This window comes from Erinaceus europaeus, chromosome 19, assembly GCF_950295315.1.
Source record: "Erinaceus europaeus chromosome 19, mEriEur2.1, whole genome shotgun sequence".
In the NCBI taxonomy this organism is placed as follows: Eukaryota; Metazoa; Chordata; class Mammalia; order Eulipotyphla; family Erinaceidae; genus Erinaceus; species Erinaceus europaeus.
In genome coordinates, this window is record NC_080180.1 from 20898018 (window position 1) to 20921333 (window position 23316).

Genomic DNA, 23316 nt, shown 5'->3' on the forward strand with positions numbered 1-23316 from the left:
GCTACTGTGTTATGCCAGAATTGGCCTCTCTCACTTTTTTGTTTCTTCACCAGATTTGCTGAGTTTAGCTAATAATGGTTTCTTGAAGAAGGTTAGGCTTCTAGCTGGTTGTTCTTTTCCTGTCTAATTTAATATCTGTATTTCTTTTATCCACTGGGAAAGTTCTAGACTTAAGAGCTTGTGGGTAGTCTTAATTATCAGCAAGAGGTTGAATCCCTTGTTGACAAGTGTTTTTTTTTTTTAATTGTAAATTAAAACACATAGCAAAGAAGCCAACACTATGTAGACTATACTGTTATACCTTGTTTTGTTTTGCCACCAGGGTTATTTCTGGGGCTTGGTGCCTGCACAACAAACCCACTGCTTCTGGTGGTCATTTCTACTTTTTTTTTCTTTCTGCCTTGATTATATTCACAATTGTAGTCACAGTTCACAAAGATTCTGTAAGACTAAGTGATTCTCAGATATTTAAGAATACCCTACTAAAGTGGTCCAGGAGGTGGTGCAGTGATAGAGCTTTGAACTCTTAAACAGGAGGTCCCGAGTTCGATCCCTGGCAGCACATGTGCCAGAGTGATGTCTGGTTCTTTCTCTCTCCTCCTATAATTTCTCATAAATAAATAAAATCTTTAAAAAAAATACCCTACTAAAATATACTGTCAATATTGGTCATAATATTTTTCATATATGTGCCACTTTCCATTTGATTCTCAGTTCATCTAAGAGGAAATTTAGGCAGTTGAATGTACACATGATATAAGACAGTTTCCTGTTACAATGCCGTTATTAGTTTTGCAGTAATCTTGATGAAATATTTCAAGAATACGAAAACATTTGAAGAAGCTAACAATTACATTTGTTCTCTTTAACTATGAGTACCACATTATATTTTATACAGGGTGAAGCACTCTCTCTCTCTCTCTCTCTCTCTCTCTCTGTGTGTGTGTGTATGTGTGTGTGAGACTAAGTCTATGGCACAGATTTTGTGGTCCAGCTTACAGCGAAATAATACAGTTTTGTTTGTATTGCATGAAAATGCCTCATTTGCTCCCTTAGGAGCTCAGTATGCTCCAAAGTACCTTTCTGTAGCTCTGTGTAAAATAATAAAAGACATTATATTGTCATCTAAGTATTTAAGATATTTTAATTTTTTAAAATCTTTATTCATTGTTTGGATAGAGATAGCCAGAAATTGAGAGGGAGGGGGGAGTAGGGAGAGAGATAGAGAGACACCTACAGTACCGCCTCACCACTTGTAAAGCAAGTGGGAACTAGGGGCTTCAACCTTAAACCTCTTATGCATTGTAACATGTGCACTCAACTGAGTGAGCCACCACCTGGCTCCATGTATTTAAGATATCAAGTATTTCATCTAAGTGTGAAAAATATAGAGGAGGAAGAAGAAAGAAGTATTTATTTTACTTTTCAATAGGATTTTTTCTCTTTATTTATTTATTATTGGGTAGAGACAGAGAAATCGAGAGGGGAGGGGGAGATAAAGAGGGAGAAAGTGCCAGAGAGACCTCCAGCACCATTTGTGAAGTTTTCCCCTCCAGGTGGGGACCAGGGGCTTGAACCTGGGTCTTTGCACACTGTAATGTATGCGCTTAACCAGGTGTGCAACCGCCTGGCCCCCAGGAGTCAGTATTACTGTGAACTCATCTACGCCAGGGATAATAGTGGGCATCCTTGTATGTGTTATCTAACCCACACGACTGTTTTGTAAGATGTCATTCCCATTTTACACATAAGGAAACAGACTCAGAAGTCAGGTGCCTTGTTTAGGACATGAACTCAATTTGAACTTGAAGCTTCTATTTTCTTTCTTTTTTATACTTTATATTTTATATTTTCTTTCTTTTTTAAACTTTAAAAAAAATTAAAAAATATATTTATTTCTTCCCTTTTGTTGCCCTTGTTGTTTTATTGTTGTAGTTATTGATGTCGTTGCTGTTGGATAGGACAGAGAGAAATGGAGAGAGGAGGGGGAGACAGAGAGGGGGAGAGAAAGATAGACACCTGCAGACCTGCTTCACCGTTGTGAAGGGATTCTCCTGCAGGTGGGGAGACGGGGGCTCGAACCGGGATCCTTATGCTGGTCCTTGTGCTTTGTACCACCTGTGTTTAACCCGCTGAGCTACAGTATATTTTCTTTCTTTTTTTTTTCCCTCCAGGGTTGTTGCTGGAGCTCGGTGCCTGCACCACGAATCCACTGCTCCTGGAGACTATTTTTTCCCCCTTTTCTGTTGCCCCCCCCCTTTTTATCGTTGTTGTGGTTATTATTCTTATTGTTGTCATTGTTGTTGGATAGGACGGAGAAAAATGGAGAGAGGAGGGGGAAGACAGAGAGGGGGAGAGAAAGACACTTGCAGACCTGCTTCACTGCTTGTGAGGCAACCCCTATGCAGGTGGAGAGCCCGGGGCTCGAACCGAGATCCTCACTCTGGTCCTTGTGCTTTGCGCCATGTGTGCTTAACCCGCTGCGCTACTGCCTGACCCCCAAAGCTTACACTTTCCGACTAGACTATACCTGGCTACATGCTTTCTAAGACATTTTCAGAGTCTAGAATAAGTGTCATATTGAAAGACTTATGAATAGTATGTGCATATTTCTTCCCACACAAATTTACTATGAATAATACATATAAAAATACTGCGCATACATTGCTGCCCCTTCTGGCTCAGCTGCTGACAAAGTTGTGATTGAGGCCTGTGATGAACTGGGAATAATCCTTGCTCACACCAACCTTCGCCTTTTCCACCACTGATGTCATCACACGTTGTATACGGTTTGCTTTGTGTGCATAGATGAAAGGTCACGCTTGACATTTTGAAAGTACCTTTTTCAAATAAAATAAAGCATTAAATATTAAAAAAAAAAATACTGCGTGATGTTAATGCATTCCAGATGTGACACTAGGACATGAATTTTAGGCTTTCAGGGACTTCATGTCTTGCATCCCCTAGTAGAAAATAGGGATAATAGAGAAATAGTGATTGCTATTACTTTTCCGCTTCAGAAGTCTGTGGATATTATGGAGCCAAGATTAGGCTGTATCACAACAAGAATAAACTACGACTCCCAACGTGCGTTAAGCGGCTTCTGCCAGCCCTGGAAACTGTTCCAGTTATAGGGCAAAGGTGACCCAGTTGGGTCCTGCGGCAAAGCCGGGAGCAGCCTGTCTTGGCTTCTTCTCCGATGCATTCAGGCATTTGTAGTTCCCTTAAGGCCGTGGCATGCCCTGAGGGGAGGCTGCTCACTACAAGTCCCGTGATGCCCTGAGGCGCGGGCAGCGCCTGCGTGCTGAAGCCGGATGGGCGTGCAGGCGGTGCGGGCGGTGGGAGGAGTAAAGATGGCGGTGCGGGGGTCTCCGCCTTCTGCTCCTGGCTGAAGCGCTCTGACCGCGGTGGCAGCAGCAACCCAGGCAGCAGCCGCTGCAGCAGCGATCTGTTGGTGGTGATTTCAGCAGCGGCTGCCGAGTCCAGAGCCATGGCAGAGCTGGAGCATCTGGGCGGGAAGCGGGCGGAGTCGGCGCGAATGCGGCGGGCAGAGCAGCTCCGGCGCTGGCGGGGCTCGCTGACAGAACAGGAGCCCTCCGAGAGGCGCGGCGCGGGGCGGCAGGCGCAGAGCCGCCGGGGGAGCCCTAGGGTCCGCTTCGAGGACGGCGCGGTCTTCCTGGCCGCCTGCTCCAGTGGGGACACGGACGAGGTGAAGAAGCTTCTGACAAGAGGCGCCGACATCAACACGGTCAACGTGGACGGCTTGACAGCCCTGCACCAGGTAAGCTGCTTCTCGATCTTGTGTGTCCAGCCTCCTGTCTACCAGCCCTTGGCTCCCGCGAGCGGCCCCTGGAGCGTATTGGTGCCACTTCCAAGCCAGCCTGCATGGACACTTGTCCCTTTGGGCTGGTCCGTTTCATTCTCGGCCAGCTTCCTCCCACTAATAAAGTCCTTTTTCCAGCTCCAGTGTTTCTACCTGGAAGAATTGTGTCACCCTGCTGCCCAGTCAGTGTTTGTATTTCCCTCCACCTACTTGAGTTGTCATGGTTACCGGTGACTTGGCCCCTGGTGTTATCCCCATAGTCTTCTTCACTTCTATCTGATTGGTATGTCTGGACATCATGTCACTCAAGCATAGGCAATGTCATTTGTCTGGTGCCATTTCATTAGTTTTCTGTTTGTGGAGTCCTGCTATAGAAAACCGTAAAATTCACTCACTAAAAGAGTGAATTCCTGTAATGAGTTAAGGCAGACAGATCTTCTAAAACCACACCTCTTGGTTTGCTGATTTGCTAAGGATTCAAAAACTGTGTGTGTCCTACAGGGTGTATCTGCTAGAATACCCCCTGGCCTGCCATTTGGGTGTCTTGCTTTCTCCTTAAAGACTCCCTGTGGAGTACCAGTCTACTGAGTGAGTTATTAATGCTTGTTTGCTATTTACAGGCTACCTTTATTTTGTTTCTTTTTCCTAAAGGAAACCACAGGCCTTCCGTGTAGCTGTAGTATGTGGGCTGTGGAGAACCTGGTAGTTCTGTGCTTGGCACATAACACATCTACTTCTCTCACCTTATGCAACAATATTCTGTATGTACTGACTGTCATAGCTAACTCCACCCTCCTTCCCCAAATGGAACTTCATCAGCTATTTTAGTAAGCAGAGAACTGGACACCCACTCTTAATCTTTCTTATTTTCCCCCTTCTGCCGTATGTGCAAAGCGAACGTGTTGGCATGGGAATCTACTTCTAAGTAACAGTTCAATTTTATGTCAAGCTTTTCCCTGAATGTATTAGCCAGTAGCATAGCATTCCTCCTCACCATGACCACAACTCTTTTCTCTCAGAGGCAAGAAACTTCTCTTCTTGCCACCCTGTTTGTATTCATTTTTCTCCTTAATAGAACGCCTAAGCTAGTAATCAACGTGTGCATAGGGCTTTACTGTTAAAGCATCATTTTTATATGTCTTTCCTCTTGGGAATCTCAGCAGTGACCCTTTGAAGTGGGTGTAGTAGGCTGTGTTGTTTTCCCATCTTTACACACAGGGAATCTGAAATTCAGACAATCATTGCTCGTGCTAGACTTGAAGGAAGAGACGTTAGGCCTGAATTTTTCAAATTTAAATTGCAAAGCTTTGCATCCCATGCAACCAGATGTTGAATATAAATAAACAAGCTGGGAACTAGGGAGGACCACATTCATTGTTTTAAACTTAAATTTATGAATGAACTCAGTGAGAAGGTGAATTCTTTTTACTTGTTTTCTTTTCAGAGTTGGAAACTGTGCTTGAAATTGTGCATGCTTTCACTTCTCTGGGCTGCTATCTCACTCAGCTAGAGAGACAGGAAGAGGTGGAGACACCAGAGCACTGGAGCTTCCCTCAGTACTTCCCATGTGGTGCTGGCCTTCCAGCCTGGGCTGCATGGCAAGGTGTACCTGGTGAGTTATCTTCCTAACTCACAAAGGTGAATTCTTGTTTTTCAAATGTATTTGTCATGGGAAGGAGATGAAGATTTGGATTGTGGAAAAAAAAACACAACTTTTATGGCTTATAGAGGATAGAGAAATAGAATCCAGTTTTCTTACTCTTGCATTTTTTTTTGAATCAATATCTTATTGAAACAATTTTCCTATAACGTAGTAATCCTATTTCTTTTAAAGGGGCTCTGCTAACTGAGTCTGATCCTTACCATAGACATTTAAAAAATATTTATTTATTTTTATATTACAGAATTACATGTTGACAGGGGTTTGAATCCACACCACTCCCACCACCAGAGTTCTGAAACTTCAGTATCCCCACTGCAATCCACCACAGTTCCCCTAAGGTTGTAGACATGGGCCAACCATCTTCTCTATAATTATCTGTCCACATTTATACATAGTTGCCCCCTTTTTTCCCTGGTTCAACCCTCTCTTACCCTCCAAGCCACTCATAACAACATTACTACCTCCATATGTCCCTCTGCTTTTCTTTCTCTCTCTCTGGGTGCTGACGGAGCTGGAGTTCAGGGCCCTCTTATCTTCATCCTATCACTTCTCCCCAGCTGGGATTATGGATCAAGGTTGTTTTGGGGTGGAGAAGGTAGGAGTTCTGGCTTCTGTAATTGCTTCTCTGCTAAGCATGGGCATTGACAGGTCGATCCATACCCCCAGCCTCTTTCCCTAGTGGACCAGAGCTCTGGAGATGTGAAAAACTAACAAACAAACAAAAAACCACCTCTTTTGAGGTTACTCATGGTAGATTTCCTTTCCATACATAAGCCAATCGCTTTTCTGATCTCTTCTCCTGAGACTGACTTCCTTGGCGTCTTTTCTTCCCTCTTTACCACCAAGTGAAATAGTAATGTGCAGCTTCCCTAGATTAATAGATTCTTCACAATTATCTCTTGAAGAAGGAAATGACTAAAACTACTATAGAATTACTATAGAACTAAAACAACAACAACAAACCTATAGGTGCAATGTGTGCTTTCCTTCCTATTTACAGAATTGGTAATGAGTTGAATTGAAAAGGTATATTCAATACTAGACAAATTCAGTAAAGATTAGGCTGCCCTAAGATTTGAGGTTAAATCACCCTTCTGTTGAGAAGCCACCTCTTTGTTTGAATCTAGACAAGAGGTCTTTCTTGGCTCAGGAGCTCTTTCACAAATCAGCTTGGGCAGAGTCAACAGTGTTTCTCAATGATCTGAAGAACTCTGAGGGTGCAGGAAAGACTACTTTCACCGCGTGACACCAGTCTTCAGCAGCCTTTCTTGACTGACCTGCCTTTTGTGAAACTCTTCTCACCATCTGGATTATTTAGTTAAGGCGTCTGTCTGCTATACAAGCGCCCTGTGGAGTTTCAGGGCAATGTCTCTTTCCTCTCTCTTGCTCATGTCCTCTTGGCATTTTGGAAGACACTCCCAGATGCTCCAGGGAGGTGGCTTTTCTTTTCTTTCCACAGAGTCCCAGTTAGTGAGTTTCACTTCAGCTGTGGTGCCTTGATGTCACTTTGGACTTAGAGACCTTTCTTTTTTGGCAGCCTTTGCTTCGACCACGAGGTGCTTGAGTCAAAGATAACGTGCTACATACAGGGGGGCGCTTAGTAATACTAGAAATAGATTGGGATAAGAACTGTCTCAAAGGCTAGTCTGACTCTCAGGAGAGTCTTGGAGACTGAGACAGATGACTGAAATGTGGGTCCATAAATTAAGATTTGATATGCATACCCTTTGATCCCAGCCTCACCAATGAACAAGCTGTGGCTCTGGTGCCCGAGAGCGCGTGACACTCCCATTTCACTTATGTGTACACGTTATAGTCATCGAGGGCGCATGATGAGTCTAGATAACATTTCTTAACATTCCTTTTAATTGGATCTATTTTACTAATTTTGTAAGGTTGACTATTAGCACCTAACTTGCTATTCTTGCATCATCATCTTCGATACACTAGGTCTAAATACAGGCTCTTACAACTGAACCTATCAAGAGACAAGAGCTTACTTTCAGCAGGGAGATTTTCTGTTGTTGTTGTGGTTTTTTCTTTTATGAATGGCTGCTTCCTTCAACATATGTTGGCTTCTGTATCTGACAGGGTGTGATGGGAGAAAGTTGTATAAGCTCACATAGATCTTAGCTCTAACCCAGTCTGATCAGTTTTCACTGGGGTTGGGGGGAACTTCTAGACTAGAATTATTCTATACTGTTTGACTCAGAAGTTTTCTTGGGCTTTGTTTTTGTTTCTTACCAGAGTGCTACTCAACCTTGGCTTATGGTGGTTCTGAGGATTGAACCTTGGGAGCTCAAGCCTCAAGCTTGAAAGTAATTTGAATTACCATATGCTGTCTCTCCAGCCCCTCTTATTTCTCCCAGACTGGGATCCTTAGTATCCTCTCATTCTAGTGCTGCTTCAAACCTGATCCTATAGTTAACAAGATTAAGATGATCTGTTTTCTGTAGGGACATGTGAGGGAAGGAGGAAAGACAGATCAATATCTGTTCAGAGACAGAAGGCTAAGAGAGCATGTTCAACTCAATGTAAAAAATCTTGGGGGCCAGGCGGTGGTGCATCTGGTTAAATGCACACGTTACAGTGCACGAAGACCAAACTTCAAACCCCTGGTCCCCACCTGCAGGGGGAAAGCTTCATGAATGGTGAAATAGGATTACAGGTATCTCTCTGTCTCTCTCCCTTTGTTCTTGATTTTTCTGTTTCTATCCAATAATAAATAAGTAAATAAAAATTAGAAAATAAGAATAAAAATGTTTGTTTTATGCCAAATTGTTTAGTAAGAGAAAGGAAGGAAGGAAGGAAGGCCCTGCACTTTGACCCTTTTTCTTTTATTCCAGTTTCATTACTTAGTCTTATGGCCCCACCTGTGAAGTTACTTTTGCTTTACCTTATTTATTTTTCTTTCCCCCACTGGGATTATCACTGGGGCTCAGTGTCTATACATCTCCACTGTTCCCAGAACTTATTTCCCTCCCTTTCTTCCTACCTTCCTTTCTCCCTCCTTCCCTCCCTCTCTCTCTTTCTCCTCCCCTCCATTCTTTCATAGATATGAGAAACAGAGATATGGGGGGGGGGGGCTGTGTGGTGCTGCACCGGGTTAAACAAGTGGAAAGACCTGCGCAAGGATCCCAATTTGAGCCCCGGTTTCCGAGGTCTGCAGGTGTCTTCACGAGGTCTGCAGGTGTCTTCCTCTTGTCCTCGTTATCTTCCCCTTCCCTCCCCTCTCAATTTCTCTCTGTCTTATACAATTGAAAAAAGGGGAAGAAATGGCCTCGAACCCCAGCGATAACCCTAGAGGCAAAGAGAGAGATAGAGAGAGACATTTGCAGCACTGCCCCACCGCTCATGAGGCTTCCTCCTGAAGGTGGGGACCAGGAGCTTGAACCTAGATCCTCATACATGGCAGTGTATGCACTCTACCAGGAGAGCTGCCACCCAGCCCCTTTATATTGATGACTTCTGCTTAGTATGACTACCCAGGGAGAGGTGGGGTTTATTATGAAAACTCTGTTGTCTTCCTCATTATTGTCGATCTAGAATAGTGCAATGACTGGCTGTCAGGGTCCCAGTTTGAGTGCCCGGCTCTCCTATGCAGGGGGGTCACTTCACAGGCGGTGAAGCAGGTCTGCAGATGTCTATCTTTTTCTCCCCTTTCTGCCTTCTCGTCCTCTCTCGATTTCTCACTTTCCTATCCAACAACAATGACAACAGTAACAACAACAACAACAACGATAAACAACAAGGGCAACAAAAAGGAAAAAAATAGCCTCCAGGAATCGTGGATTCATAGTGCAGGCACCAAGCCCCAACAATATCCCTGGAGGAAAAAAAAATAATAATCATCATAGTTATTATTATTATTATTTACTAGGGGGTGGGTGGTGGCACACCTGGTTGAGCACACATAATACAATGTTCAAGGACCTGGGCTTAGCCCCCTAGGGGGGAAAGCTTCATGAGCGGTGAAGCAGGGCTGCAGGTGTGTGTCTGTCTCTCCCTCTCTCTCTCCCCCTTCTCTCTAGATGTCTGGCTGTCTTTATCCAACAAATAAATAAAGGTAATCAAAAAAAGAGGTTCAAGTATTTTAAAAAGTATATTTATTTGATAGAGACAGGAATCGAGAAAGTCCTTTGCATAATTGTTATGCTATCTCCACCGCCCATGTTGGAGGGGACTTTGCAGATGTGATTAACTTGGGAACTTGAGATGGGAGGCACCTTCTGATTACCCAAGTGAGTCCAGTGTAGTAACTTCAAGTATCATTACAGTTAGTAGTAGATATAATGACAGAAGCAAGAGATCGGAGTGATTAGAGGAAGGGGCCATAAGCCAAGGAATGTGGGCAACTCCTAGAAGCTGAAAAAGGCAAGGGCCTGGATTCTCCCCCCCCCCCCCCCAGGTCTCCAGAGGGAGCCAGCTCTACCAACAACGTGATTTTAGCTCAATGAAACTGACTTTAGACTTCTGATTTCCAGACTTGATAATAAATATTTAGTTTTAAGTCATTATGTTTGTGGTGATTTACAGCAACAATAGAAAGCTAATACAAAGCTGAGAAGCATAGTAACACTGGGGAACTTCAACAGAAAGATGAATAGTGAAAAGGGAAATTGAAGAGAAGGCCTGGAAAAACAAAACATATATTTGTTTATTTATATGCTTTGAAAGAGCTATTCCAATAGAGAGATTTTTGAAGGACTTCATGGAGTTTTTGAAGCTTTTTTTTTTTTCCTTCTCAATTTAAGTTAGTCTTTCTGTTGATGTTTGGAAGGAAAAAAAAAAAAAGACCTACCATCAGTATGGTTAAAATTGTAAATTCGGACTCCTAAAAATCTGGATCCTGGCTAGTTGGAGTGGTTTCAATATTTATGAGTTAATAATACTTTAGGATATTAAAATCCTTACACTAGAGATAGAAAGGTTGTTTTCCTATTACTAAAGGGTTGATTAACTAGTTTAGATTGTTTCTCAGTTCTGATTCTGCCTGTTTTCCCGACATTAGTACTAGAAGTCAGTAGTGAGGGGAGTCCTGGTCTGCCAGTAGACACTCTACTTTTTTAATTTGATTTTTAAATTTGTGATTACTAGTGGATTACAAGATTGTAAGATTACAGTGTATGGTTCTGCACTACATCTACCGCCAAAGTTCAGTATCCCCACCCACCCACTTCTCAGAGATAACCACTATAGTTCTCACAGTTTTAGAAATAGTCACTTTGTATACAAATTGTACTGCTATGGACATAGCTATACATTGATCTCTTCTGATATATAGGTGTTTCCTTTGGATAAATTCCCAGGAGAGAAATTTCTGAGTCATATGCCACCAGGTTCCAGATGATACCAAGATGCCAACCTGACATCCCTGGGCAGATGACCCCACCAATGTGTCCTGGAGCCCTGCCTCCCCAGAGTCCTGCCCCACTAGGGAAAGAGAGAGAGAGGCTGGGAGTGTGGATCGACCCGTCAACGCCCATGTGGGGAAGCAATTACAGAAGCCAGACTTCCCACTTTCTGCATCCCATAATGACCCTGGGTCCCTACTCCCAGAAGGATAAAGAATAGGAAAGCTGTCAAGAGAGGGGATGGGATACAGAGTTCTGGTGGTGGGAATTGTGTGGAAATGTACCCCTCTTTATCCTATGGTTTTGTCAATTTTTCCACTTTATAAATAAAAAAGAAATAAATAACTAAAAAATAAAAAAAGAAACACTTTCTTCCTTTTATTCTTTCACATTCAATTATTGCATGTCATCTCTCTCTTGACTCTATACTTCTTGTTACTGAACAGTTGATAAATATAATTTAGAAACAATGACATTTAAGTGTTCTCTCTAAAGTAGCTGATTCTTACTGCCATTTGTAATAGAAAATGGCTTCAGGAAGCCAGGCAGTGGCACAGCCTGTTAACTGCACACATTACAGTGCTCAAGGATGCAGGTTCAAGCCCCTGGTCCCCACCTGCAGAGATAAGGGGGAAAACTTTACAAGTGGTGGAGCAGGGTTGCAGGTGTCTCTCTATCTCTACCCCTCTCCTTCTCTCCCTTCTCTCTCAATTTCTCTCCGTCTCTATTCAATAATAAATAAATAGGTAAATAAACAATATTTTTAAAAATAAAGAAAATGGCTTCAGAGAGATGCTGTGTATATTGGCTCATGGTAGTCGGGTAGAGTACTGTTCCCTTTCTTTCTTTCTTTTTTTTTTTTTAACTGTTTTGAGCTATACTTATATTTGAAAATAACCTCCCCTTGCCCCAGATAGTAAAAGAAGCAACTTTGGGATCTTTAATAAGACCCCTTTGGTGGTTCATAATATTGGATTGTTGGAAGGTTCATGATGTATTTTTCTATGCAAAATGTGTCATGACTTTTCCAACACCCCAATAATAAATCAAGGTTAAAGATCCTGACCTGGCATTTGGCTTGTTAATTGAAGCTTTTTCTTTTGTTGATGCATTCTTTCTGTTCTCTCTCTTCCTCTGGATGAGAAAGGGGAATTACTTTTGAAGTATAATTAAAAAATTGATGGGGGCTGGGCGGTAGTGCAGTGGGTTAAGACTATGTGGTCCAAAGCGCAAGGACTGGCATAAGGATCCTGGTTCGAGCCCCCGGCTCCCCACCTGCAGGGAAGTCTCTTCACAGGTGGTGAAGCAGGTCTTCAGGTGTGTATCTTTCTCTCCCCTTCTCTGTCTTCCCCTCTTCTCCCCATTTCTCTCTGTCCTATCCAACAACAATGACAATGATAAACAACTAGGGCAACAAAAGGGAAAAAAAATAGCCTCCAGGAGCAGTGGATTCATAGTGCAGGTACCGAGACCCAGTAATAACCCTGGAGAGAAAAAAAAATTGACTATTAAGTGATCCAGGCCAATAGGAAAGCTCTGGATTCACAATCGTCAAGTCCTGAGTTCGATCTCTGGCGCCGCATATGCTAGAGGGCTGTCCTGGCACCTCTCTCTGCCTATTTCTCATGAAGTAAATAAAATAACTCTTTAATTTGATTGAATTTTTGTTAGTGACTTAATAATGGATTACAAGATTGTAAGATTAGAGGGGATATACCAATGGGCATGTGAAATAGAAAAAAAGAGTAAATAAATGGGACTACATAAAACTAGAAAGCTGCACATTGAAAGCGAACTACACAAGGATAACCAGGTAACCCAGTGAATGGGAGATGGTACTTGTACATCACACACCCTACATGCGACTGATACCGAACATCTAAAGAACTGCTCTAAGGGGTCAGGTGATGGCGCCCTGGCTGAGAACATACATCGCAGGTGTTTAAGGATCTGGGTTTAATCTTCTGGTTCCTACCTGTAGGACAGAAGTTTCACAAGCCGTGAAGCAGTGATGTGGTTGTCTCTCTTTCTCCCTTTCAATTTCTCTCTGTCTCTATCCAAAATAAGTAAATAAGTAATATATTTTTTAAAAAAGACCTCAACTTTGGGAGTTGGGCGGTAGCACAGTGGTTAAGCGTAGGCGGCGCAAAGCACAAGGACCGGCATAAGGATCCCAGTTCAAGCCCCTGGCTCCCCACCTGCAGGGAAATTGCTTGAAAGGCGGTGAAGCAGGTCTTCAGGTGTCTATCTTTCTCTCCCATTCTCTGTATCCCCCTCCTCTCTCCATTTCTCTCTGTCGTATCCAACAACAAAGATATCAATAACAACGACAATAATAAGTACAACAATAAAACAACAAGGGCAACAAAAAGAGAAAATAAAATGAATAAATTAGAAAAAAAAAGACCTCAACTTTAGGGAACAAAAACTGGTACTGCTCAACAAAAGAAAAAAGAAAAACCTAATAAAATTGTGGGCCGAAGGACTGAATAGACAGCTTTATGAAGAAGAGGTACTACACATGACCCACAGATACATGAAGAAATGATCCACTTCACTTATCATTAGATAAATGCAAATCAAAACTACACCAAAGCTCCACACCTGTGAAAATGGCCTACAACAACAATACGACAGGAAATGACAGGTGTTGGTGAGGTTATAGAGAAAAAGGGGACTCTGCTATACTGGTAGTAGGACTGCAAATGGGTACAGCTTCTTTGGAAGATTGTGTGGAGAGTCCTTAAATAAAACAGAATATCATATGATTCAGCAATACCACTGTTTGGCATTTGTCAAAAATAGGACAAAACAAAAAAAGCACTAATTTGAAGGGACATATGCACCCCTATGTTCATAGCTGCATTATTCACAATAGCCAAAGACTGGAAGCAGCCTAAGTGCCCATCAACAGAGGACTGACTAAAGAAGTTATGGGAAATATACTTCATAGAATACAACGCTATAATAAAAAACAACATTAGTATGTTCTTTGGGACAAAACTGATGGAACTAGAGATGATTGTGCTTAGTGAAATAAGTATAGAGACTAAAGACAACTACCAGATGGTTCCACTTATATGTGAAATCTAGGGAACTGATACATATTAACTTGCAGAACAAAAACAAACAAACAAACAAAAAAAACCAAAAGGAAGCAAATTGTTTTTAAGACTTGTGAAAACTATGATGGTCATCTTTGGGAGGTAGGAGGGTGGGGACACAGAACTTCACTGTGCATGTCCAGATATGGAATATGCACTGTAATATTACAATATTGTAGTCGACTAATAATCACAAATAAAAAACAGAGAAAAAAGAAGTTATGGGATATAAACTACTATAATACTACTCTGCAACTAAGAGAGACAATATGAGGGGTAGATAGCATAATGGTTATGCAAAGAGACTCTCATGCCTGAAACTCCAAAGTCCCAGGTTCAGTCCCCTAGCCACCATAAGCCAGAGCTGAACAGTGTTCTAGTTAAAAAAAATGTAGGTGGTAACTTTTTGAAAAAGCAGTAACACAGGCAGTAACTAGAAATAGAAAGCTGCAATTTAGCGTGTTATACTTCTTTCTTTATAATAAATCTAAGCCTTGATAACCAGGTCATAGTTTGGTTATAGTGCAGGATGTCTATATAATCTCTACTTTCTTTTTAAAAAGAGATTTATTTATGTATCTATGAGATAAAGAAAGAGAAGTAGAGCATCACTTTGGCACATTTGATGCCAGGGATTGAACTCAGGACCTCATGCTTCAGAGTTCAGTGCTTTATCCATTGTTCCACCTCTTTTGTTGTCATTGGGGCATCACTGCTCCAGGCTGAAATTTTCCTATAGAAAGACAGAGATAGAGAGACAGCAATAGACAGCATAGAACTGAAGATTCATTCACAGGGGACCAACTTGAATCTGGATTTATATATATATATATTTTTTTTGTTGTTGTTGTTGTTGTAGTTATTATTGTTGTTATTGATGTCATCGTTGTTGGATAGGACAGAGAGAAATGGAGAGAGGAGGGGAAGACGGAGAGGGGGAGAGAAAGACAGACACCTATAGACCTGCTTCACCACTTGTGAAGTGACTCCCCTGCAGGTGGGGAGCTGGGGGCTCAAACCGGGATCCTTACGCCCGGTCCTTGCGCTTTGCACTCCCTGCTCTTAACCTGCTGCGCTACCGCCTGACTCCCACTGAATCTAGATTTTACACGTGACAAAGCAAGCACACTCTTCAAATGAGCTATCTTGCTGGCCCAGCAGTTTCTGCTGTCCCCTCAAAACTGATAGCAATTGTAAATACATTGCCTTCTTTAAATGTCTACCAAACACTCAAAAGTGTGAACCATTAAATTCTGATGCTAGTCTGGAATGGCTAATGGCATAGCTGGATGGGCCCTTCTGCTGTAAGTGATTCTCAACAGATGGAATACAGCTTGATCATTCTTTGAAATCATTTTCCTTTACCCCAGTGATTTTTAATGGGGTGAGCCATTCTGTTGACCTCATTTTTCATGCTATTTACTGTCAAAGGGAAACATCTAAGCATGAAGAGGAAGATCAATACAAAACACCTGGTTATGCAGCTTTGGGACTATGCCCAGTGGACCCAACCTTAAGTCTGCCTTAGCACTTTAGAGTCATGTCTCAAAGTTAGATCAACCAACTTAAAATTAACTCAGAAAACATGGCCAAAATGTTGTTGAAATGCAGGGAAAACAGCCAACTTGCTGCTCCAGAATGGGCCATATAAATAAAACAGTTCATGAAACTAGGCACCCAACTAAAATTCACATCTAATTAGAGAGGGCAGCTCCCTCTCCAGCCCCAAGAGCACAGTACAACCCAGCCATCCACTCTCCATGAGCACATTCCAAAGGTCACTTCCATTTTTAAAGTTAAGCTTACCGTTTACCCATAGTTGACTACCCCTAACTGACACACTTAGAATGAATACCTTAGAAAGTCTCTTCTTCTGGGACAGCCAATTTGTTCCAACTCCTCACTATAAAATTTGTCCTTGGAACATGATGGCAGAGGACCTAGTGGAGGTTGTACTGTTAAGTGGAAAACTGGAAAATGTTATGCATGTGCAAACTATTGTATTTACTGTTGATTATAAAACATTAATCCCCAATAAAGAAAAAAGTGGCAAACAAACAAACAAAAACAAAACAAAAAAAGACAGCATCAAAGTAAAAGACTCTGGGGTGGGGAGGAAGTTTCAGGCCTTAGAACATGATGGCAGAGGAGGACCTGGGGGTGGGGGTGGGGGAGTTTGTCCTTGGAGCCTACCCTCAAGAAATTTCCTGTTCTATCCACAATGCTCTTACTTCCGTGGTGTTGATCTTTTAAAATCAAAATAATCTCATATGAACTCTTCTTGATCGGGTTGATTGTTTTATAAGTGTGCTGCTCAGCTCTGGACTATGGTAACATCGGGTATTGAAGCTGGGACCTCACCTCAAACCCTCAGAAATCTTTTTGTATAACCACTACACCTCCCCCAGCTCAATCAGATATTGATTAAGTAATTCTTAGATTAAGCAGTCTTAGATGCCAGATCTTACAGTAAACGGAATACAGAGATGCCATAGTTTTTGCTCTCAGGACATCTCCAGTTATTGAGAAATTCATAGTTTTGAAGATGTAATCTGATCTTTAGTTTAGTGTTGAGTTTTTTTTTTTTTTTCTGTTATTCTGTTCATAGTGGAAGTGGAGAAATTATACTGACCATTATCTACAATTTGCCTTGGTATATTTGTTGATGATCAAGTCTTTGTCCTCAGCATTCGCTAATAAGCACACACTCATCCCTTTAATTTCATTTTAGATTCAGTTTCCAAGTCATTATACATTTTGATTTTTCTCCTGTGGGTTTCCAGGCTCCTCAGCTCCCTGTAAGCTCATTGGATGAGCAATAATAGCAATATTCATCTCTGGAGGCCCCTGCCAAGGCAAAAGACTTACAGGATCACCTGGTTGAGCAGTCTTGTTATAATGGACCCAAGTTTGAGCTCCTGTTTCTCACAGTGGGGAAAGCTTTCCAAGTGGTGTAGCAGGGCTGCTGATGTCTCTCTGTCTCCTTATCACCTCAACCCCTCTCAATTTCTGGCTGTCTTTATACAATAAATAAATAAAGATACAAAAAAATTTAAAGAAACTTAAAAAAAATTTACATTTATTCTCCCTTTTGTTGTCCTTTTTTTTTTTAATTGTTGTTGTAGTAGTTGTTGTTGTTGATGATGTCGTCATTGTTAGATAGGACAGAGAGAAATTGAGAGAGGAGGGGAAGACAGATGGGGAGAGAAAGACACCTGCAGACCTGCTTCACCGCCTGTAAAGCGACTCCCCTGCAGGTGGGGGGGGGGCTGGAACTGGGATCCTTATGCTGGTCCTTGCGCTTTGCGCTTAATCTGCTGAGCTACCGCCCGACTCCCTTAAAAAAGTTTTTATTTTTTCCCCTTTTGTTGCCCTTGTTGTTTATCGTTGTTGTTATTATAGTTGTTGTTATTGGTGTCGTTGTTAGCTAGGACAGAGAGAAATGGAGAGAGGAGGGGAAGACAGAGAGGGGGAGAGAAAGATAGGCACGGCTTGTGAAGCGACCCCCCTGCAGGTGGGGATCCTTCCACGGGTCCTTGCTCTTCGCGCCATGTGCACTTAACCTGCTGCACCACCACCTGGCTCCCACAAAAAAAAATTTTAAAAGAAAGTAAGTGAATTTATTTCTGAAAGGAAGGAAAGAAGGAAGGAAGAAAGGAAAGAGAGAGAAAGAAAGGAAGGAAGTTTCATTCCTTCATACTTGGCTGTCCAATTTTCCCAGCACTTGTTGACCTTTTTTTTCTTTTTCATTCTTTTGCCTCCAGGGTTATTGCTGGGCCTTGGTGCCAGCACTACAAATCCACTGCTCCTGGAGGTCAGTTTTCCCCTATTTTGTTGCCTTTATTATTGTTGTTCTTGTTATTGTTGCCAATGATGTTGTTGTTGTAGGATAGGACAGAAAGAAATCGAGAGGGGAGGGAAGACAGAGAGGGGGAGAGAAAGAAAGACACCTGCAGACCTGCTTCACTGCCTGTGAAGCGACTCCCCTGCAGGTGGGGAGCCGGGGGCTTGAACCGGGATCCTTACACCAGTCCTTGTGCTTTGTGCCACAACAAGTGCTGGGAAAATTGGACAGCCAAGTATGAAGGAATGAAACTGGGTCATATTTTGTCTCCATGCACAAAGATAAATGGATTAATGACATGGATGTAAGATCTAAAACCATAAAATTATATAAAACATAGATGATAAGTTCTATGATAGTGTTAGAAATTCCCAGGGACTTAACTTTATCTGTAAAGGAAATGAAAGCAAAAATAAATAATTGTAACAAATTAAAAAGATTATATACAACAAAAGAAAATATTGATAGAAAAAATAGACAGCTATCCAATGAATAGAAGATGTTTGCATATGATACATTTGTGCTTTATGAACATAGGTATACACAGATCTCTTCTGATAGATGTTTCTGTTTCCTTTGGGTAAATCCCAGGAGAGGAATTGCTAGGTGGTAGGGTAGGTTCATTTCTTTTTTTTTTCTTTTCTTTATTTATTTAATTTAGTTTTTTGCCTCCAGGGTTATTGCTGGGGCTCAGTGCCTGCACCATGAATCCACTGCTCCTGGAGGCCATTTCCCCCCCTTTTGTTGCCCTTGTTGTAGCTTTGTTGTGGTTATTATTGTTATTGTTGATGTCGTTTGTTGTTGGATAGGACAGAGAGAAATGGAAAGAGGAGGGGAAGACAGAGAGGGGGAGAGAAAGATACACACTTGCACACCTGCTTTACCGCCTGTGAAGCGACACCCCTGCAGGTGGGGAGCCAGGGGCTTGAACCGGGATTTTTAATGCAGGTCCTTGCGCTTTGTGCCATGTGTGCTTAACCTGCTGCATCACTGCCCGGCACCCAAAACCAGTCTTAATACAATTACATTGAAGTAAAACAGACAGCATCTTGTGACCCTGATGGCATTAAATTAAAAATCATTAGTGATTAGGTACATAGAGCTAATTTTGGGTATTAAGCACTATTTTATAAATTATTGGGTCAATGAGGAACTCACAAGGGCATAACATTTAATTACTACAGATTCTGATCAACTACCAAATGACTGAAATTAAGAAAACCTTCAGGGTTTGTAGTAAAGTCAAACCTCCCAGGTTATCAAGCCTTTTTCAGCAAGTCATGCTGTGGGAGGTGGGAGACTCTTGAGGCACATTATTGATGGTTTCATTACAGGCTGTTTTCAGCCTATGGCTGCTATTGGCCTAGTGGACACATTTGTCAAATAGTCTTGACGTGACCTGTGAATAAAGCAGAAAAATGTTTCAAATGATTTTTTAAAATTATTTATTTATGAGAAAGAGGGAAGGAGGAGAGTGAGAGAAAACCAGAGCATCTCTCTGAAACATACGAAGCCAGGGATGGAACTCAGGACCTCAGGTTTGAGAGTCTAGTGTCTTATCTAGTGTGTCAGCTCCTGGGTCGCTGAAACAATTCCTATGAACATGATGAGCATTCTATTTGTTTCTGTCCATTCTAGAGAGTGCATGTTCAAACCCTTTTACACCTTCTTTCATAGTAGAGGCCCGAAGCCTATTTTTAGCTTTCAGAGCCTAATTAAATTTTGTCCTTTTTAAAGTTCATTTTATTAAAAGAGTGAACTGGACATCATTCAAGCCTGTGCAGAGCCAGGAATTGAACCTGGGTCCTTATGCTTTTAAGTCTTGTGCTCTACAGCTGTGTTACCTTCCTGGCAACTGTTCTTTCTTTCCCTCTTTCCCCTCCCTCCCTCCCTCCTTCTCTCTGTTCTCTCTCTCCCCCCTTTTCTTGTTTCTGGAGTTTCATTATTTCAGGCTGCCTTTTTCAGTTGGGTGGAGGGAGAGGAAGAAGCCCCATGTTGTCTGTGGAGCTCCCATGTGGTGCCAGAGGTGGACTCTAGCTTTGAGGCATAGTAAGACATGCTGTCTACCAGCTGAACCACCTCCCAGTACTAACTCTTTATTTCTAATAAACTCTTTCAAATGTTACAGATACCTGTGTAGCCACTACTTGGCTTAAGACACAGGCTATTATCAAAGCATTCTTGGGAAAGAAGAGCAAAGTTGGAAGCATTATGCTTCCTGGTTTCAAGCTATACTACAGAGGCATTGCAACGTAAACAGTATAGCGTTGGCATAGAAATAGAGACATAGAGCAGTGTAAAAGAATGAGAACCCGAAAGGAAACTCCCACTTGAATGCTCAGTGTGTGACAAAAGAGGCAGGGATATAGCATGGACAAAGGACAGTCTCTTCAATAAGTGAGGTGGGAGAAGTGAACGATCCCCTGAAAAAGAATGAAACTGGCCTTCACTATCTTATGCCAAATACAAAAATTAACCTAAAATGGATCAAAGATTTGATTGTAAGACCTGAAATGATGAAAGTCCTAGGAGATAACATAGGGAAGGTTTTTGACATCATTCTTAATGATTTGTTTTGTTATCTGATTCCCAAAGTCAAAGGAAACAAAAGCTAAAATAAACCAATAGGGAAGGGGGAAGCTGGAGATAGCTTAATGGTTATGAATAAAGCCTTTCATGCCAGAGGTCGTCCAGGGTTCAATCCCCAGCATGACCATAAGCCAGAGCTGAGCAGTGCTCTGGTAAAAGAAAATAAATAAATAAATAAATAAATAAATAAATTAAATTAAATACACACACAAAAATGATGAGACTGCATCAAACTTAAAAGGTTCTGCACAGTAGAGAAAAAAACACCAACAAAATGGAGAGGTCACCTACCAGGTTGTATTATATGCAATAGAGTTAATATTCACAATAGGTAAAGAACTCATAACACAATTACAAACAGTTTAATTAAAAAGTTGGCAGAGTATATGAGTAGACATTTTCCCAGAGCGGACATACAGATGGCCAACAGGCCCTTGAAAAGATGTTTAATAGCATTAAGAAGGAGTGAACTGAAATCCAGAGCCATAATTAGATATCACCTCACACATGCTAGAATGACTGTCCTCAGAACAAAATAAAAACAAAAATAGAAAGTGTTGGCAAGGATGCAGAGAAAAGGGAGCATTTGTGTATTGTTGGTGAGAATGAAAATTGGGATAGTCACTACCGAAAATAGTGAGGAACTTCCTCAAAAAATTAAAAATGGAGCTACCATATGATTCAGCATATCCACATCTGGGTATTTGAAGAAAAAGGAAAACTGATTTGGGAAGATAATGCAGCCCTCTTTACTGTGGCATTGTTTGTAGTAGACAAAGCATGGAAACAACCTTAGTGTCCATTGATAGATGATTGAAGAAGTTATGAGGTATACACACGCACACACACGCAGTGGAGCACTATGCAGTCAAAGAAAACAGGTGAAATTTTGCCATTTGTGACATGAATGGACCATGACGATATTATGTTAAGTGAAGTGAGTTAGAGAAAGACATAGAATAAACAAAACAAGACTCTTAGATACAGAAAATACATCTGAAGGGAGGGGGCCTCTTGGAATGGGTGAAATGAGTAGAAGGGACCAAAATGTACAAATTTCCACTTCTAAAATAAGTCAGGAAAGATATGTACAGCCTGTTTAGAGGTCCACAGTCAATGTCATAGCATTGCCAATTTGAAAAAAAAAAATCACTGAGAATAGGCTTATTGGGAATAGTTAGTTAGCATTGAATACAAATGTCATATCATGAATTTGTATGCCTGAAACTTAATATGATGTTGTATGCCAGTTACACTTCAATAAAAATAAACTATTAGTAACATTTAACATGTCCTTATGTTTTCACTTCATATGAATGTACCCCTAAACAATTTCCAATATTGGTTTACAGCTCAGTAATGACATCATCTATACATCCTTCTGCAATATGCTTTGTAGAATTTAATGTTTCCTTAAGGTCAACTGTGATGATGCAGACAACCCTAGTTCATTCATTTCCACATGATGGAGATGATTGGACTTTAGCTCCACACCAGCATCTGGTAGCCTAGTGCATCATTATGCTGATGGTATTTATCTTGTTGATGTGCATGTGAATTCCTTTTTTAAATTTTTATTATCTTTATTAATGAATAGAGACAGCCAGAGATCAAAAGGGAAGGAGATAGAGAAGGAGAGAGACAAAGAAAGATACCTGCAGCCCTGCTTCACCACTCACAAAGCTTTCCCCCTGTAGGTGGGGATTTGGAGCTCAAAGCAGGGTCCTTGTTTATGGCCACGTGTACAGTCAACCAGATGCACCACTGCTCAGAACCCATATAAATTCATTTTTAAAAGATTTTTTTTTTTTTTTATTTTGCCACCAGGGTTATCATTGGGGCTCCATGCCTGCACTATAAATCCACAACTACAGTGACCGTTTTTTCATTTCCCCCCCTTTTTATTGGATAGGACAAAGAGAAATTGAGAGTGGAGATAGAGACAGAGAGGGAGAGAGAAAGCTAGACACCTGCAGACCTGCTTCACCACCTGTGAAGCGACTCCCCTGCAGGTGGGGAGCCAGGGGCTCAAACCGGGATCCTTCCGCTGGTCCTTGCACATTGCGCCATGTGCATGCACTTAACCCGCTGCGCTACTGCCCAACTCCCCTTCCCCTATTTTTCTTATGTATGTATGTATGTATGTATGTATGTATGTATGTATGTATGTATGTATGTATGTATGTGTTGTTTTTGCCGGGCTGGCTTCACGGGTGGGTAACAAACGACCAGGGACTCATGGTTGAGCTGTACGCAGTATCTCTTTATTCATGCAGGATGCAGCACAATCTATACCAAGCTAAGCTAAACTAACTAAAAACTACAAACAAGAACTAGTGCTTTTGTGTCCCTCCTCCCCTCCCCTTCCTTTTCACCCTTCCAGGAAGACTACTTGCTGAGCAATGCAAGTTGTCTTGGTTTCCTCCTCAGTGCCACATTCAAAATTAAAAAGCAAAACAAACATACTGTTGAAATGCAAATCAAAGCAACAAAGACATTTCATCATACCACTAAACTGTGCTTTAATACAAGTGAAGGATAATAACCAATTGGAATCTTGCATATTGCTTGTGGGATATAATGGCTGGACCATGTTGAAAAACTTGCTGGTAGTTCTTATTGTAATAAAGTCAATGATCACTTTAAACCTGTAGACTGGTTAAAAAAAAGAGTAAGAGTTTGTAAGAGTTTGTGAGGGTGTGAATACAGTCCTTTAAACAATTCAACATGGAATTACTATTTGGCCCAGAAATTCGACTCCTAGGGGACTGTAGGTGCCTCTGGCAAACAGATTATCACCAGTGCTTCTGACTGTAAATCAGAGAATCCCGGGACATCCTCCTTACATTTGATTAGCTTGATCAAGTAAATTTGGCTCAGGAATCTCATTTATTCTCCAGGTTGCCAATTTATTATGAAGGATAGGAAAAAATATGAAT

The 23316-nt window shown here is 41.6% G+C and overlaps 1 protein-coding gene across 14 annotated transcripts in view; it reads left to right on the forward strand.

Annotated features, from left to right (window-relative positions):
- Positions 1 to 3337: 3337 nt before the first annotated feature.
- PPP1R12B (protein phosphatase 1 regulatory subunit 12B) overlaps positions 3338 to 23316 on the forward strand; it is a 235403-nt gene continuing 215424 nt past the window's right edge. For 12 of the 14 annotated variants that reach the window (XM_060178571.1, XM_060178570.1, XM_060178572.1 and 9 more), the window contains exon 1: positions 3354 to 3781. In XM_060178571.1, coding sequence (XP_060034554.1) covers positions 3491 to 3781 — 291 coding nt within the window. In that variant the 5' untranslated portion in view covers positions 3354 to 3490. Of the gene's footprint in view, positions 3782 to 23316 lie in introns of all 14 variants that reach the window. The other 2 variants (XM_060178566.1, XM_060178576.1) reach the window with 1 other exon arrangement.